General features: G+C 40.9%; 1 protein-coding gene across 5 annotated transcripts in view; it reads right to left on the bottom strand.

Moving 5' to 3' along the window:
* The window catches only part of tdrd3 (tudor domain containing 3), a 55,476-nt gene extending 36,961 nt beyond the window's left edge, over positions 1 to 18,515 (bottom strand). For all 5 annotated transcript variants that reach the window (XM_061702586.1, XM_061702566.1, XM_061702558.1 and 2 more), the window contains exons 1-8: positions 18,352 to 18,515; positions 16,693 to 16,777; positions 8,441 to 8,506; positions 7,646 to 7,803; positions 5,567 to 5,708; positions 5,312 to 5,383; positions 4,845 to 4,988; positions 1,891 to 2,028 (exon numbers count right to left, since the gene is read on the bottom strand). In XM_061702586.1, coding sequence (XP_061558570.1) covers positions 1,891 to 2,028; positions 4,845 to 4,988; positions 5,312 to 5,383; positions 5,567 to 5,708; positions 7,646 to 7,803; positions 8,441 to 8,506; positions 16,693 to 16,777; positions 18,352 to 18,389 — 843 coding nt within the window. In that variant the 5' untranslated portion in view covers positions 18,390 to 18,515. The remainder of the gene's footprint in view (positions 1 to 1,890; positions 2,029 to 4,844; positions 4,989 to 5,311; positions 5,384 to 5,566; positions 5,709 to 7,645; positions 7,804 to 8,440; positions 8,507 to 16,692; positions 16,778 to 18,351) is intronic.
* Between the last annotated feature and the right edge of the window lie 976 nt (positions 18,516 to 19,491).

Raw genomic sequence — 19,491 nt, 5'->3', positions numbered from 1 at the left:
CTGTGCACAGAGTGAGAGAAGGAACAATAATATTGTTTGAAGAAGGCACAGAATGTTCATTTATGAATCAATTCAAAAAGAGTCAGAATCAGCTGCAGTATAAGCAGAGCAGCCAAACTATAGAACTTCACTTCCAGAACAATTTGTCTGAATTTCCATATTTTAAAAATATGTCAAGAACATTACAATGGGACCTTTATTGCAGTATATTATGGAATAGGATAAAAATTCTCCAATTCTGCATACTGTTCAATTAATCAACATAATTACTCTACAATCATCATCATTAATAAATGATGGCTTCAATACTTATTTTAGAAAATAAATCATTTACAATAATATCAATCCATTTTCGAGCAATTGGTAAATGACTCCCGTAATTTCGTGTATAATGCGCATTTCCCCCCCCAAAAACAAATTGTCAAAAGTCAATAGTGCGTATTACACATAGGTATAGTGGAAAATGGAAAAAAACTTTCACATTTTATAAATGTATGCCGCCATCAAGAGGTTATGAGAAAGGTGTACACTTTCCTTCTCATGTCCCACCGCCACCCAGAGGTTATAAAAAAGGTGTAGCCTCCACTTTTATTCCAATATGACAGGGGTATGAGTGACTGCATATACAGTGGATACAGTAAGTATTCAGACCCCCTGAAATGATTTACTGTTATATTCCTAAAATCTTTTTTTTTTTCCAATCAACTTTTCCCCCCCTCAATGTACACACAACACCCATATTGACAGAAAAAAACTGAATTGGTGAAATTTTTGCAGATTTAAAAAAAAAAAAGAAAAGAAAAACAGAAATATCACAGAGCCATAAGTATTCAGACGCTTTGCATATAATGCAATATAACATCATGCCACAGCATCTCAATAGGATTCAGGTGAGGACTTTGACTAGGCCACTTCAAATCTGTCATTTATTAATCTTTTTCAGCCATTCAGAGGGGGACTTGCTAGTGTGTTTTGGATCATTGTCCTGCAGCAGAAACCAAGTTCATTTCAGCTTGAGGTCACAGAACACATTCTCCTTCATGAATCTTTGTGAGTCAGCAAAATTCATGGTTCTATTTATCACAGCAAGTCTTCCAGGTCCTGAAACAGCAAGACAGCCCCAGACCATCACACAATCACAACCATATTTTACTGTTGGTATGTTCTTTTTCTGAAATGCGGTGTTACTTTTACACCAGATGTTGACACACACCTACCCAAATGTTCAACTTTTGTCTCATCAGACCACAGAGTATTTCCCCAAAAGTCTTGGGGATCATCAAGATCTGGCAAAATTGAGATGAGCCTAAATGTTCTTTTGGTCAGCCGTGGTTTTTGTCTTATATATATATAAGGCGCTCACTGTGGTTTGCTGAAGTCCCACAGGTTTAGAAATGGCTTTATAACCTTTTCCACAATGACAGATTGCAATGACTTTCTCATTTGTTCCTGAATTTCTTTAGCTTTCGGGATGATGTCTAGCTTTTGAGGATCTTTTAGTCTATTTGACTTTGTCAGGCAGGTCCTATTTAAGTGATTTCAGGTGTAGCAGTATCAGGCCTGTAAGTGGCTAGAGAAATTGAACTCAGGTATGATAAACCAGTTATTTTTTAACAGGGGGAGGGGGGGCAATCACTTTTTCACACAGGACCATGTAGGTTTGGATTTTTTTCTCCCTCTTAATAAAAATCATTTAAAAACTGCATTTTGTGTTTACTTGTGTTGTCTTTGACAAATCTTTAAATTGGTTTGATGATGGGAAACATTTAAGTATGACAAACATACGTTAAAAAAAATAAGAAATCAAGAAGGGGGAAAACACTTTCACACCATTGTCAAGTCTTACATTTAGTCAGGCTTGCACATTTGACTAAAATTAAGTCCTCTCACCAGCTCTCGATAGTTTCCATCCCATCTGTTTTCATGTCTTTCAAGCCTGTCTTCCCGCCTATGCTTGTCACGTTTCCTTAAAGTAGTGGTGGATAAATTACTTCCTGCATTTCCTCCTCCACCGAATATACGGGGACCCTAACAAGGAAACATGAAATAACATAGGGAAACATGCTTGTGAGAAACAAATTAAAAAATCAATTCTGCCGATACCAAAACTGTATGCATGCAAAGAAAATTAAAAACCAAGGGGGCCTATTTCACTGGCAGAAATGTGACCATGACTGCTGAGGCTGATCAGTCACGGCGACACTGGCGACTCGGGGACGCTCTGCACACCAGCTTATGTGCAGCCCTAAGTATTTTAGTCTCCGCCACATCTCCGAGACCTGCTTGAGATTTTGAAATGTCTTCAAAAGGTCTCAGACGAAATCCTGCTGGAATTCACCGCGACTCCCTCGCGACCTGACTACTCTCTAGAGGAGACGTCGCCGAGATGGCTCCGCAACCAGCAGAGACTCAACTCACCACCAGTTCGCCAAATACTCTCCAGGCCAGTGAGCTTGGCGCTAAAGGAAGTAAGCTTAACATGTTTGTAATTGGAACAAGTAAAACAGCATTCCCGTAAGGTACAACATTTATCTTTATACCTATATTGACATATACAGCGGCTGAAACAAGTATTGAACACGTCACCATTTTTCTCACTACATAAATTTCCAAAGGTGCTATTGACATGAAAATTTCACCAGATGTTGGGAACAATCCAAGTAACCCATACATACAAAGAAAGTAGAACAAACCAGCTTAGAAATTAAGTTGTGTGTAATAATGTGAAATGACACAGGGAAAAAGTATTGAACATGCCAAATGGTATTTATTTAATACTTTTTACAAAAAGCTCTGTTTGCAATGACAGCGTCAAGACGTCTACCGTATGGAGAAACATGTCGCATGCATTGCTCTGGTGTCATTTTGGCCCATCCCTCCACACAAGCAGTCTTCAAATCTTGAAGGTTCCGTGGGCTTATTTTATGGACCTTGAGTTTCAGTTCTTTCCATAGATTTTCAATTGGATTCGAGTCAGGTGATTGGCTGGGCCATTCTAGCAGCTTTATTTTTTTTCTTTAAAACCAATTGTGAGTTTCCTTGGCAGTATGTTTTGGATCATCCTTTCTTCAATGTGAAGTTTACCAGTACCATTTGGTGAAAATCAGCCCCACACCATCATGTTCCCACCTCCGAACTTCACTGTTGGTATGGTGTTTTTAGGGTGATGTGCAGTGCCATTTCTCTTCCAAATGTGGTGTGCATTATGGCATTCAAACAGTTCAATTTTGCTCTCATCAGACCAGACTATATTCTCCCAGTATTTAACTGACTTATCCAAATGTTGTTCAGCAAACTTTAAACGAGCTTTGATATGCTTTTTTTCCCCAGCAATGGGGTCTTGCATGGTGAGCATGCATACAGGCCATGGCGGCGGAGTAGATTACTCACTATTTTCCTTGTGGCAACAGTACCTGCTAATTCCAGGTCTTTTTGACGCTCTCCACAGGTGGTCCTTGGCTCTTGGACAACTATTCCGATTATTCTTTGCACTCCTCTGTCCAGAAATCCTGCGAGGAGCACCTGATCGAGGCAAATCTATGGTGGTATGATTGGCTACACTTACGGATTATGGCGCCAACCGTGCTCACTGGAACAAGGGTGTGCAAAATCCTCTCGGACCCTCCGCACCCCGGTCACCAGCTCTTCCAGCTCCTTCCCTCAGGTAGGCGCTACCGATCAATGCAAACTAGAACTAGTAGACTTTCCAACAGCTTCTTCCCTCTTGCGATCAACTTCTTAAACACCTAACCTACAATTCCATTACAACATACTGGCAATTTTTTGACTTGAGTTCGTTGTCACATTTCTGTGGGGCCAATTATGTATTACTCGTGGACTCACTGTAGTTGTCTCGCCATGCTGCACTATTTGCATATACTGGCCACTCATGCCAGAGTAGCATCTGCTCCATTTACACACTGATTGAGGAGTATCTGTAACATTTGCACAACCAACATTGTCCCAGATTATACCACTACTCGTCACTTTAAACCGCATACACTCCTTGAAGTCTCAGCGCCCTTTGCACAATGGTCATTGCACCGGACTATTGCAATATTAGTCATTCGAACTGCTCTAAGTGCTCGAGGACTCTGCATTTTTTGCACAATTGTCAGAAAAAAAATAATAATAATGTACCGGCATTACCAGATAACTAGTAACCCTCTACTGCTCAGTGACTGTTTTTATTTTGTAAATGTCTTTATGTCTCCAAAGTGTTCTGTAAATTGACTGTCTGTTGTCGTACTAGAGCGGCTCCAACTACCGGAGACAAATTCCTTGTGTGTTTTGGACATACTTGGCAAATAAAGAAGATTCTGATTCTGATTCAGAAGCTTAGATACGCGCTTGTCACCAATGCCATCGTTATGTTTTGCAACAATTAGTTTGCGATGGTCTTGAGACAGCTCTTTCTTACCCATCATGAGATGTGTCTTGACTCACACCTTGGAAATGAGACCTTTTTGTAGGTCATCAATTAGGACTGAACCAGCTGATATTCATTTGCACTGACAAGGGGCTGGATTGCTGCTTGATTATTGATAGATTTGGTGTTGTCTTGGCTTTCCATGCCTTTTTACACCTTCCTTTCTTCATGTGTTCAATACTTTTCCCCCCATGTCATTTCACACAACTTAATTTCTGATCTTATTTGTATGTATGGATTACTTGGGTTGTTCCCAACATCTGGTGAAAATTCCATGTCAATAGCACCTTTGTAAATATATTTAGTGAGAAAAATGGTGGCATGTTAAATACTTATTCCAGCCGCTGTATATTTCATTTTAAAACTGCAACAAGCCAGTTAATGAAAGTCAGCTTGACATTCAGGATTTACCGACCTCTTTACCCTTGGCCACCTCAGCAATAGCTGCTGTTCGATGTTTTGCAAACTCGTCATTCTCATCAGTAAGTTTGACTACACTCTGAATGGTTTTCCTCTGGTCAAGCGTTTCGCTGTCCACTTCATCCTTCTTTGCATTCTTCTGCAAAAAAAGATGCAGTATCAAATGCAAATTAATTGATTATTAAGTATGACTCAATGCAACAATATCGCCTATTTGGTTGAATTTATATTGTTGGACCATTGTGTAGTAATCATGATGAAGAACCAAAGTATAGTACCGTACTTAAATTTTACTCAACATTGTTGCTTATAATTGTAACAGTTTTACCTATATCTAAACGTATTCATCATTAATTGCATTGTAAGGAACAAGAATGATCAATGACTCGTACATTATTGTTTGATTTTAATAAGGGAAATGGTAATATTCAAATCAAAGATTATCATGATGATTAACCTTACCTGGCCAAATGCCAAAAAAGGAGGTGGCCCACCTTCTGCTCCGATGTTGTTTCTGCTGTGTTTGGCCAGACTCTGCAGGTGGAGTAAGAAGTTCATTACAAGGGTTTTCAAAACTAAGAAAAACAAGATTAAAGACAAGCAGTGCCTATTTCAATGAAAATACAGTATGTTAAACAAACGTTAGCGCTGTATTCTGATTTCTTGACCACAAAATCTCAGACATGATTTAAAAAAATAAATAAATTCCACCCTTACCCGTTGCAGTTCCCATTTCTCCACCATGTGTTCAACCTCTCCACCAAGAATTGACATTTTTGAGTCATCGAGCAGCAAAAACCCATTCCTAACCAGGACTGTACCTAGGAGCTTAATTTTTGTTCCAGGGGGAGTATTAAGGCTGAAAAGCAAACACAATAAGACATTAGCAAAACAAAACCCATCCATCCATTATCCTCATCAGGGTAGCGGGTATGCTGGAGCCTATCCCAGCTAACTACGGGCAAGAGGCGGGGTACACCCTGAACTGGTTGCCAGCCAATCGCAGGCCACATATAAACAAACAACCATTCGCACTCACATTCATACCTACAAACAATTTAGAGTCTTCAATTAACCTATCATGCATGTTTGTGGCATGTGGGAGGGAACGGAGAAACCGGAGAAAACCCATACAGGCACGGGGAGAACATGCAAACTCCACATGGGCGAGGCCGGATTTGAACCTGTGAGGCGGATGTGCTAACCAGTCGTCCACCGTGCACAAAAGCAATTTGTATATTTGCTGATAAGCTTAAAGGAATGCTTCAGTTCAGCTATGACTCATCGTATTGGAAGAACCTTTCGTTAGTGGGATGCTTTTGCAATAGTATAATTTATTTTTATACAAATTCAAATAATTATGGCTCTGGAATGACTCAAAATCCTTCCCAGTAAACATCAGCTTTCAGCGCATTTTTCATCAGATGCCAATCTGAGCAAAGAGAGGCAGGATTCATGATGAACACTGTCAACTATAGTATAGAACAAAGTGATCCATGGCTGTCACTGACGACCCAGTTATTACAAAATCCAAGGCTTCCCATGATCAGTATTTGAAATCAAAAGCACTTTGGGGTGTTGTCATGTTTTTGAAAAGTTTGACTTGACATTCACAACAAATTAAAGGAAGAAAGCTGGATGATATTTTGTTCTTTGTTAACAAGCCGGGAATATAAATTCAAGAGAAGCACTTGGGCAGCTGAGAAAGTTTTCAGAATGATCTGAGATCTTCTCACTGCTTTATGGAACATGCACTGGGAGACAAAAAGAAAATCAATGTTTCCCATAAAAAATTTACCAGGGACTTCTGCCTTTCCCTTATAAGTTTATACATGGCATGAGGGCATTGGATAGGAGTAGGGCAGGAAAGACTTTTATTTAAAAAAAAAAAAAAAAAAAATTTAAAAATAAAAATATCCCAGATGCTCACCCTTCCTTGTGCTAAAGTAAAAGCTCCTTTGTCTCATCAGAACTGATAATACCCTTGCCTCACTCATTAGGGAAGCACAGGCAAGGATTTCCAACTGCTGATACTGGGTGATAAAGGAACAAAAAGGAGTCTACCCCAAACTAGTAGCAAAAAATGTACTCTATGCAAAAGTGAGGAAACCTCTATCCAATTACATTCAAGTATGTTTGAATACTATTAAATTTCCACTCCATACACATGGATCAGTTCTGTTACTGTCCACAGATAACCCTCTATCAACAACCCTAAATGTCCCAACAGTTCAAATAAAATAATTATGCAATTGAATGTACCCTTCACAGCCTTTTATACCTAAACAAAACCTTTACAGAAGACACTTAAAAGAAATGCTAACCATTGCCGTCAGTGACAAAACTGTGCTTGCTGCTCATGAAGAAGGCATTAGTTCTATTCTCATGTCTCTTTCCATGAGTAAATCAAGGGCCACACTCTGGCCATGCCACCTTTACACACTAGTTGGTCACCATGGTAGCAGTCACCAAGGCCACTGTTGCTTGGCCAGAGAAATAATGCAGGCTGGAAATCGTTAGATCATCAGCCACCGCATGGAAATTGCAGATAAAGGGACAATTTAACCATGTGGTGGGGGTACAAGTGTTGACAAGGAGGTGATGAACTGTGGACAGAATTTCACATTTGCTTATGAATATACGATGAACTAGAAAATTGACATTTAGTAGACAAATATACATTATACTTTTGATAAAGAAAAACAGGAATTATTGACAAACAATAATGTGCAGTAAATAAAGTTGAGCTGAATTATGCTCCATTTATAAAAATGCAAGAAGCAGTGACTCAAGCACCTGATTTTGGTCAGGTGTTTAAACTCCAATCCAGAACAGGTGGTATGGCCATCTGTCATTTGAAGGCGCAGCATTCGTAGCCCTCCCTGGGACTCTATGTCTTTTGGCACAGAGATATTTCTCAACTTCTGCAGCTGGAGAACACATTGACCCTCCAGCTGGGCATATGGGAGGATACACAAATCAAAAGAAGTGCACCAAATTGACAGGAACAACAAAGTAGTTAATAATTAAAAAATATTTACTTTAAATACAGTAAATATAGTTCACATTCGGTATTTCTTTTAACACATTTGGCATTGTGGGCTATTGGGAATATGATCACAACAACTGAACCGTTTTTTCAGGTTTATTTTCTCGTAGAATACAAAATCAACAGACCTCTAAAACAAGCAATTCATGGAAATTCATGCATGTGAAAATGGATGAGGAGAGAAAGGTGAGAGAAAAACAACATTATGCAGGCTAAATTTCCATTCACACAGAACACGAATCATTCATACAAACTGTTTTTGTGTGGGTGGTGTTACACATAAAAGTATGTATTGATCTACTACCAGCAACAAACATGTCCACTTTAGCAGAAAGTGTGAACAAAGGTGGAAGCCTCTCTTGTGTTTGGAAGTGTGTTAGGGCCATCTACTGACATTTAAAAGGATTGCAATCCATTTAAACTTTTAAAGGTGTGCTTAGCTATGACCGTAACCTTAAAAAAGGTCAAAAAATTCAGTTTATAGAGTTCTTAAACTAACATTTGCACAAATGGTAGCATTGAAACCGTTCTCTGAAACTCACCTTTTCAACCCTTCCACTGTTGATATCAGGTGGCAGAATTTTTCTTCCAATCAGTCTGAGATCAGTCTGCAAAAGAAATGTTGGTTAACTGAAGTAATGGAAAAGAAAGACAGCAACAACAAGTCAATATTATGCAAGAGTTGACTACTATTCTCTGAAGAATTTTTCTCTTCACTGGAATTGTACTACCAGGGAAAATATGTGATTCATGCTGACATTAAACCGTTTACACATCATCATTGATAAACATGCCTCTCTAAATGTAAGAGACTAATTAGTCTGAGACCACTTCAAAGTAAACCTACAATGATTAACAATGTAAATAGAGCTCTCTCTAACAGTGTAAATCAAAATAAAGTGTTGAGCATCTTTGTAAAGGCCTTTTTTTCCTTTTTTAAATAGCTTTTGTTCCGGAATTTAATTACATCCATCCATTTTCTACCAATTATCCGAGGTCGGGTCGCGGGGGCAGTAGCTTTAGCAGGGACGCACAGACTTCCCTCTCCCCATCCACTTTATCCAGCTCTTCTGGGGGGATCCCGAGGCGCTCACAGGCCAGCCAAGAGACATAGTCGCTCCAGCGTGTCCTGGTTTGTCCCCAGGGTCTCCTCCCGGTGGGATGTTCCAGGAACACCTCACCAGGGAGGCGTCCGGGAGGCATCCGAATCAGATGCTCCAGCCACCTTATCTGGCTCCTCTCAATGTGGAGGAGGAGCAGCTCTTTTCTGAGATCCTCCCAGATGACCGAGCTTCTCACCCTCTCTCAAAGGGAGAGCCGGACACCCTGCAGACGAAACTCATTTCGGCCGCTTGTATCCGGGATCTTGTTCTTTCGGTCATGACCCATAGATCATGACCATAGGTGAGGGTAGGAACGTAGATCGACCGGTAAATTGAGGGCTTCGCCTTTCGGCTTAGCTCCTTCTTTACCACAACGGACCAATACAAAGTCTGCATCACTGCAGACGCTGCACCGATCCGCCGGTCAATCTCCCGCTCCATTCTTCCCTCACTCGTGAACAAGATCCCAAGATACTTGACGTCCTCCACTTGGGGCAGGATCTCATCCCCGACCTGGAGAGGGCACGCCACCCTTATCCGACTGAGGACCATGGTCTCAGATTTGGAGGTGCTGATTCTCATCCCAGCCGCTTCACAATCAGCTGCGAACTGCTCCAGTGAGAGTTGGAGGTCACGGCTTGATGAAGCCAACAGAACCACATCATCTGCAAAAAGCAGAGATGCAATACTGAGGCCACCAAACCAGACCCCTTCTACGCCTTGGCTGCGCCTAGAAATTCTGTCCATAAAAGTTATGAACAGAATCGGTGACAAAAGGCAGACTTGGCGGAGTCCAACCCTCACCGGAAATGAGTCCGACTTACTGCCGGATATGCGGACCAAACTCTGACTACAGTCATACAGGGACCGAATAGCCCGTATCAGGGGATTCGGTACCCAATACTCCCTAAGCATCCCCCATAGGATTCCCCGAGGGACACGGTCGAACACCTTCTCCAAGTCCACAATACACATGTAGACTGGTTGGGCAAACTCCCATGCACCCACAAGGAACCTGCTGAAGGTGTAGAGCTGGTCCACTGTTCCACGGCCAGAACGAAAACCACACTGCTTCTCCTGAATCTGAGATTCGATTTCCCGACAGACCCTCCTCTCCAGCACCCCTGAATAGACCTTACTAGGGAGGCTGAGGAGTGTGATCCCCCTGTAGTTGGAACACACCCTCCGGTCCCCCTTCTTAAAAAGGGGGACAACCACCCCAGTCTGCCAATCTAGAGGCACTGTCCCCAATGTCCACGCGATTTTTGCAGAGGCGTGTCAACCAGGACAGCTCCACAACATCCAGAGCCTTTAGGAACTCCGGGCGAATCTCATCCACCCCTTGGGCCTTGCCACCAAGGGGCTTTTTAACCACATCGGTGACCTCAACCCCAGAGATAGGAGAACCCGCCCAAGAGAACCCAGACTGCTTCCTTACGGTCACAGCTCCGGTCGGCCGCCTCAGCAATGGAGGGATGGAACATCATCCACTCGATGTCCCCCGCCTCCCCCAGAACATGAGTAAAGTTCTGTCGGAGCTGGGAGTTGAAACTCCTTCTGACAGGGGATTCTTCCAGACGCTCCCAGTAGACCCTCACAATATGTTTGGGCCTGCCAGGTCGAACCGGCATCTTCCCCCACCATCGGAGCCAACTCACCACCAGGTGGTGATCAGTTGACAGCGCCGTCCCTCTCTTCACCAGAGTGTCCAAGACATGCGGCCGCAAGTCCGATGTCACGAACACAGTCGATCATCGCAATGCGACCTAATTTACGGAATTTAAGTCTTATTCTAAAATGGAATTAATGCCTTTTTTTCCCCTCAGAATTCTACATACAGTACAACAGCCCATAATGACTTTAATTATTTAAAAAATAAAAATAAAAAAAATAAAAAATAATCAAGACTTTTGTTAATATGATGCCAGAAGCTTTAAGGTCTGAGCGTTGGCTGGGCTACTAAGGGACACTCACAAAGTTGACCTGAAGCCACTGCTTTCATATCTTGGCTGTATCCCAAGAGTCCATCCATCCATTTTCTTCCGCTTATCCGGGGTTGGGTAGCGGAGGCAGCAGCTTAATATCCCAGCTTAAGCAGGGATATTAAGAGTCATTGGGCCTCATTTACTAAGTGCATATGCACAAATATGATTCATAAATATGTATGTTTTGTGTGTACACTGCGAACAAATTTGAACCTCCTCAGACCATGCATACACACAAACAATGAAGGATCCGCTTTTTTTTTAAAAAACTGTAAAACATACATCTTTTACCCAAGATGCAAAACATATTGACACTACAGTAATTAATAAAAATAATAATAATTGTAACAACAACGGCGGCCGACTGGTTAGAGCGTCTGCCTCACAGTTCTGAGGACCGGGGTTCAATCCCCGGCCCCGCCTGTGTGGAGTTTGCATGTTCTCCCCGTGCCTGCATGGGTTTTCTCCGGGCACTCCGGTTTCCTCCCACATCCCAAAAGCATGCATGGTAGGTTGATTGAAGACTCTAAATTGCCTGTAGGTGTGAATGTGAGTGCGAATGGTTGTTTGTTTCTATACAACTTAAATTGGGAATTTGCTAATTAGTTGACTAATGTCCTAAATAACAGTAAAATAAATAACACTTCACTTTTACCCTTATTCCATTCAAGTGCTTGTCAATGCTCTATGTATGTGTGTATCTGCCACTGTCTGTGTGTTGGTAGTTGTCACGCAACAAGGAGATTGCGGGAGTTCATGCTTTGATCGTGCAACCGGAAAAGCCATCGAACCGCTCACATTAATCCAAGGCTTCAGAGTTTTCGCCCGTACCTGCTGTGACATGCACGCTACAAATCTCAAACATTCCCCGAAATTTAGAGCTCACAAATGATCGTCAAAAAGAAGGGGGGGGGAAGGCGCACACACGTCACCGCTGGCATGGTAACATACAGTAACTCTGGGCAGCATATTTTATGTTTTCGGTCGCTTCCATTGCTAAATTCAAGGATTTTATCAACTACAAATGCCTCTTTGCTGTGCTATATTTATCCCTTACTATCTATTTCAACAACTTGTGCAGTGTTTGTTCATTCTCGGCTCTTAATTTATTTTTTCTATGCTTGTTTTGTATGCCATATTCTCTAATTCAATTTAGGAATTAAAGAAAAATTATTAACATCATTATATGTTGTCAGTTTCCGTGTTTAGCAAGATCAATAGTTATGTATTTATAAAAGTTATTTAACTTTTGGAGCCGTATCTCTTCTGACTATAAACGTCTGAGCGTTGTCTTAGATTCATCAAATGGACGTCCTTTTATTGGGAAATAGGGGCGCGGTTTATGCAGACTGGAGCAACGCGGGGGCAAGCCGTCATTTAGAATGAATTCTGATTACTTGACATACCCACGGTGGTGCGAAGTAAATTGGCAGGTACGCATGTGTCATGAATCTGTGTATTTTGTGCTCAACTTGTGCGCAGAGTAAGAACATTTCTCCGTATTCGTTAGTGAATGAGGTCGATTGTCTTGGTGAATTATGCACCGTAGCCCCATTTTCAGGTCAAGAGCAATCTAAAACAGGTTTTCATCCATGCTGCATTCATCTTTCCCTCATCTAGTGCCATGCGATATAGACAAAATCTTACATAGCCTGATAACAATATCCATCCATCCATTTTCTGAGTTGCTTCTCCTAACTAGGGTCGCGGGCGTACTGGAGCCCATTAGCTTTTAGTTCATAGGTTTTATATTGATACTAGTTATAAAGGGCCCAGAGTCAAATGTTAATTTTAGTCTATGCAGCGGGATGCTAAGAAAATGGACGTTCATAATTTGGACATCCTTTTTTTTTTTTTTAAATCATGCTAACTTTTTTGACCCAGCCCCCTATTAAAAAAAATAAAGAAATAAAAATAAACCAGAATCAAAATGAAGAACCAGAATCGGGACCGGAATCCCTCAAATTCAAACGATGCCCAACCCTAGTTTTCATACAGGTCACAAATTGAGATAGGTGTCGTTCATACAGCTAAAGAGTTTAGATTAGGAGTACTTTCTTAAATTGATAGGACTAGTCTGAGGGAGCAGAATTCTTTATTGTTGGTAGGGTATCAAATACTTATTTCACTCAATGAAATGCAAATATATTTTTATCCTTTTCTAAAAAAGATGTTCTTTCAGATATCTGTCTTTTACTGTTAACATAAACCGACCATTAAAATTAGAGACTGATCTTTGTTAGTGGGTGAATTTATAAAATCAGTGAGGGATCAAATAATTTTCTCCACTTTATCTGTGTGCCTGCCTGTCTGTCTGTCTATGTAATCTACTTTCTGTTTGTTTGACTATGACTGTCCCAGATGCAAGCAAGTGGCTTGTTGTGGAAGAGGGTGAAATGTGTGGAAGAGGAATTGTTACAAAACTGAAAGTCCACTTGAGAAGTTTGGAATTTAGCAACAAGGGAAGGAAAACATGGAAATAAGTAATTAAAAGTAAGTTAAACATATGTAGACATTTTTATTAAGGCCATACTACAGCACGTGTCACATGAATTGTTTTACTGTATGTTGTGATGCAGCTAATCTAACTTCAGAAGCAGGATTATGCACTGCATGTATTGCACACCAATTTTGGTGACTGTTACACATTACCTGTATTTGGAATGTGGATGATTGGTCCTCTGCTAGTAAATTAATAAAACATTTTCTAATTTTTTTTTTTTATTACAGAATAGTTATTGTGATTTTTTTTTTATCTCACACTTAAAAGATACACCTTATAAAACAACTGAAACTAATAAAAAAAAAAAAAAAATGAAGCATAACTAAACTAAAATGTAGCACATTTTTAAAAAAAAATCGAAAACTAACAAACCTGCTCCAAAATAACCTTCCATCCATGCATTCATTTTCTGAGCCGCTTCTCCTCACTAGGGTCGCGGGCATGCTGGAGCCTATCCCAGCTATCAATCGGGCAGGAGGCGGGGTACACCCTTAACTGGTTGCCAGCCAATCGCAGGGCACATACAAACAAACAACCATCCCCACTCACATTCACACCTACGGGTAATTTAGAGGTGTCAATTAACCTACCATGCATGTTTTTGGGATGTGGGAGGAAACCGGAGTGCCCGGAGAAAACCCACGCAGGCACGGGGAGAACATGCAAACTCCACACAGGAGTCCTCAGAACTGTGAGGCAGACACTCTAACCAGTCGTCCACCGTGCCGCTCCAAAATAACCAATTAAAAGTTACTGAATATGAAAAAAGAAAAATCTAAATGAAAAACTATAATGGATAATCCCAAACTATTATAACCCTGCTACAAAGACAAGATATTTAATGTTCAAACTGATAAACGTTTTTGTTTTTGTAAATATTCACTCATTTTGAATTTTATGCCTGCCTGCAACACATTCCCAAAAAGCTGGGACGGCATGTTTACCACGATGTTACTTCACCTTTCCTTTGAATAAAAACACACAACAACCATTTGGGAACTGAGGAAACTAGTTGAAGCTTTATTGGTGGAATTTTTTCCCATACTTGTTTGATGTACAACTTCAGTTGCTCAATGGCCGAGGGTCTTCGTTATCGTATTTTGCGCTTCATAAGGGGCTACACATTTTCAAAGGGAGACAGTTCTGGATTAGTTCGAGTACTCTCAGTCTTTTACTATGAGCCACGCTGTTGTCACACGTGCAGAATGTGACTTGGCATTAGGGCTGCATGATATTTTGTTTGAGCATCGTCATCGTGATGTACAGTGGGTATGGACGTATTCAGACCCCTTAAAATTTTCACTCTTTGTTATATTGCAGCCATTTGCTAAAATAATTTAAGTTCATGTTTTCCCTCAATGTACACACAGCACCCCATATTGACAGAAAAAAAACGGAATTGTTGAAATTTTTGCAGATTTATTAAAGAAAAACTGAAATATCACACAGACCCTTCAGACCCTTTGCTCAGTATTTAGCAGAAGCACCCTTTTGAGCTAATACACCCATGAGTATTTTTGGGAATAATGCAACATGTTTTTCACACCTGGATTTGGGGCAGGAAAATATTAATATTAAGTACAGTATTTTTTTATGTTTTTATGGGCCACTTCTGAATTTTCAGTTAGTTCATTCTGTGTTTTGACATAATCCCTAACATTGGTCCGTCGCTTAATACATTTAACATTAACATCCGTAAACTAATTCGATAATTGTAGGCGCGTTTCCTAATTAATACAATACAATTAATACTAGCGGACCAGTTCTTGTCGCCGATGTTACGTGTGCTTCGCTGTTCCGCTGGGACCACAACCAGGGCCACGACCCGCAGAAAATCAACGCAAAAATACAAAAGGCCAGTGCAACTAATACGACACTGGCTGATTTGATGAGCAAAAATGTTGCTTAAACGTAAGAGTAGCAATAGAGGCTCTCCGCTCCAGATGTGGGTAGAGTAGACAGAACAAATGAATGGTCTTCTATTAGACGGCAGGAAGTACATACAGTAATTAATGTATCCAGGAGTATGAAACAGCCTATGACAACATCGACAGCGACCCCCCCCCCCCCTAAACCCACAAGGAAGAAGTCATCGGATCTATATGATTCACGTAAATGGCATATTTTTAGTTCAAAATGGCGACTGATTTGCATGTATGTCAAGTGACTTGACTCGGACTTCAGTGGAAAAAATGTGGCTTTACACGATCAGGTTTTTGGGGCTGATCACAGATCACAAAGTTTAAAAAAACGATAACCGATCCGATCAAAAGATGGAGCAATGTGTCCATTTACATGACTTGTAAATTTATTGTATATACTTTTGTACTTTAAGACTTGTTCATTTATTGTATATACTTGTGTACTGTATACTGAGAACTGTATCCATCCATCCATCCATGTTCTGTACCGCTGAACCTCACTAGGGTCGCGGGCGTGCTGGAGCCCATCCCAGCTCAAAATTATTCTCTAGAATTTTAGACAAGAGTGAAAACATCAATGACCTCTAGGGGGCATTCAAGGATTGACCACTGACATAAGTTTAGGTCAGATCAACATTACAACATGACAGAAATAATGGGTGCTAACTTACTGTAATTAAATTACTTTAATAAATACTGTTAATGACATGCTTACTCTAACTTTCTCACTGTCCCGGCTATATGGACAGGTGTTGTCCAGAGTTCGCGTACATTTGGCTTTTCTTTTTTTTTTTTACGCTGCGTTGCTTGAACGCGGCATGCTCTTCCTTGTGTACATTCTCCAGGTGTCCGATCAGATTTCTGTTGAAGCATTTAGATGACGTTCCCCACAACGTACTTCAGTTGTGAACAGACTGCAAATAACTTACGTGGTGTTTGTCTGATACACCGCAAAATAGTCCCACACCGATGACGTGTTTTTTTCAAGATTGAAAAAAACTTTATTGGCCATCAGATAGTTCCAGTACTGCGCCACAAGACACGTGACGCGGCTAAAAATAAACTAGCTTTTGGATTCATATGCAACGGCGACACAGAGTTAAATGTCTTGTGCAGAGCCGATCGATGACATAATTGATCGGATCAGCGAATTATGACATGAAAGCAGATCAGCATAAAATGCTAATTATCGTCCAATAACACCGATCAGATCGGCATAAAGTCAAAGAAAAAAATGTATCCTTTGTTCATAGAAACAAATATTTAAAAGGAAGTACTCACATCGAGTGCAATGCGAATAATATCCTTAGGCGTAATGTTCTCACCAGATCCTTTCAATTCAGCAATGCCTTCATCACTGAGATACCTATGCAGAAAAAGCAGAGATGGTAGATTAGCATAATAACAGTTATCCATCAAGCCATCCATCCCTTTTCTGAACCACTTATCCTCACTAGGGTCATGGATGTGCTCGCGCCTATCCCAGCTGACTTTGTTTTTTTTTTAAATAAAATGTATATTTTGTGTGTGTGTGTGTGTGTGTTTACGTGGACATCGAGACAGTCATCTAAAGAGGAAGATGCTTTAATATTGGGGCAATCATTCTGATATTTTCAGAGGTCGAAGTGGGCATAGGTAGAGATGTCCAGATACATTTTGGTGACAATTGCTCACAGTGTTGTGATGTTAAGCTACAAAAAGGTTTTTCTCTATAGTGAGCATGAGAAGAGTTGCCAAAAGGTATCCAATGAAATGGAACATGGTCAATTTCACTGCGATTCCTTGGTGACCCGGCTGATCTCCAGGAGACATCAGATTTGACCGCGTAAAAAAGTATGTTTCAGGGTCCGCAAAACAACGCAGCCACTTCAAACATTTCCTGTGAAATAAAGGACTGTGGCTTGACAAAATAAATCACATAAAGGTAATAAGTTAGTTCGGTTTCACTCTTACTCCAATTCAAAGTAAAATTGAATGATCAAGTAATAGAAATCTATTACTTTGGTTCCATGTGAGCTATTCTGTATTTAAAATAATCAATTGTACATTAGTGGAGATTATAAACGAATTAAAGTACCTTTCTATTCTGCAGATAAGTCGTTAGTATCCTCATCTACGGTCCCCTCCAAAAGCTTTGGAAGGGCAAGGTTCAAACTGGAATTCTGAACTTTTGTCTCCTATTCAGCTTTTGATCTGAAACCCAAATGTTTTGGCCTGGAAAATGAGATGGCTCAAGCGGACGCCACCATTGAAAAATCTAAAAATGGCCTGTTTTTTCTACCAGAGTCAAGGTTTTGGTCACACATTTCCTATTGCTTGACACAGATTTCCAGACAAGCAAATTTAGGCCAATTTGCGACATAAAAAGTGTTATAAAATCCTTGATCCTTATCCGATTCTTATAAACGAGGGCTCATTTTACGTGTGTTACTATCCTCTATCCAATGATTTCTATTGTCCGTCTATGCAGGTGGTTTGAAAATTTTAGTAGCATACCTACATCACCGTTGTCGTAGTTACTATTACTGCAGGACTTGACATGACAACTAAACCTGTAACGCTACTACTATAACAAAAACTTCTACGGAGTACTACAGCGAGGTTCTGCCTTTAAACCTCTGCAAACATCGTATAATAGAAACGAACTTGTAGGTTTTAATTATAAATGTTGATCGCCGTCTTTGAGGACCCTTTACAGCCTAGACTACTTCTAGACAAATACAGTAGTTAGTCTTCTTGTAGTACAGTGCTACGTGTTTATGGCTAGCTGAAACGTTGTGTGGCCCCTTTCCTTTTAAGACCAATTCTCATCATTTACACATTCTTAACTATTTGTTTGTCCTTTGAAGTCCTTTGTGGTTCTACACAAGCATGAAGCCCAAAACAAGTGGACACCCCTTAGTTTAATTGTCCAGCAATGTTAGCTACCACGCGACTTACCAGCCCTCGTTGGTCAGTGACTCCGGTAAAGTGGACATTTTCGTCCAAGTAAACGTAAATATGACGACACAAATTTGTCAAAAGAGATTTCCTGAAATTACACTATACTCAGCAAGACATATTAATAGGTTAACAATAATACCCGCTAACGTCGCCTATCTTTAACGTCACTTACGTCACTATTACGAGACGGTACGGCGTGCCACAGGGTTCAAAGCAGAACTCAATTTAGCGTTTTCTTTTCAAAAGTGTCTGCCAGTGAAGCACAGTCATGTAGTGTGTTGTAGTTCGAAACGGAGGGGAAAGGCACATATCTCAGTTTATACCTAAAGATATCCACTCAATTTACTTTCTTCTTCTTGTCCTTTTGGCTTGACCAGTTAGGGGTTGCCACAGCGTGTCATCCTTTTCCATGGTAGCCTATCTCCTGCATCTCCTCTCAAACATCAACTGCCCTCATGTCTTCCCTCACGACATCCATCAACCTTCTCTTTGGTCTTCCGCTCGCTCTCTTGCCTGGCGGCTCCATCCTCATCCCCCTTCTACCAATACACTCAATATCTCTCCTCTGGACGTGTACAAACCATCAAAGTCCGCGCTCTCTAACTTGGTCTCCAAAACATCTAACCTCGGCTGTCACTCTGATGAGCTCATTTCTAATCCTATCCAACCTGGTCATTCCGAGAGAGAACCTCAACATCTTCACTTCCACCACCTCCACCTCTGCTTCCCATTGTCTCTTCAGTATCACTGTCTCTAATCCGTACATCACGGCTGGCCTCACCTTCTTCTTCTTCTTTTCCTTTCGGCTTGTCCCGTTAGGGGTCGCCACAGCGCGTCATCCTTTTCCATGTAAGCCTATCTCCTGCATCCTCCTCTCGAACACCAACTGCCATCATGTCTTCCCTCACGACATCCATCAACCTTCTCTTTGGTCTTCCTCGAGCTCTCTTGCCTGGCAGCTCCATCCTCATCATCCTTCTTCCAATATACTCACTATTTCTCCTCTGGACGTGTCCAAACCATTGAAGTCTGCGCTCTCTAACTTTGTCTCCAAAACATCGAACCTTGGCTGTCCCTCTGATGAGCTCATTTCTAATTTTATCCAACGTGGTCACTCCAAGAGCGAACCTCAACATC

Source organism: Phycodurus eques, chromosome 2, assembly GCF_024500275.1.
Source record: "Phycodurus eques isolate BA_2022a chromosome 2, UOR_Pequ_1.1, whole genome shotgun sequence".
Lineage (NCBI taxonomy): Eukaryota > Metazoa > Chordata > Actinopteri > Syngnathiformes > Syngnathidae > Phycodurus > Phycodurus eques.
The sequence above is the reverse complement of the archived record's forward strand: the minus strand, read 5'-3'. Positions and strand labels throughout refer to the sequence as shown.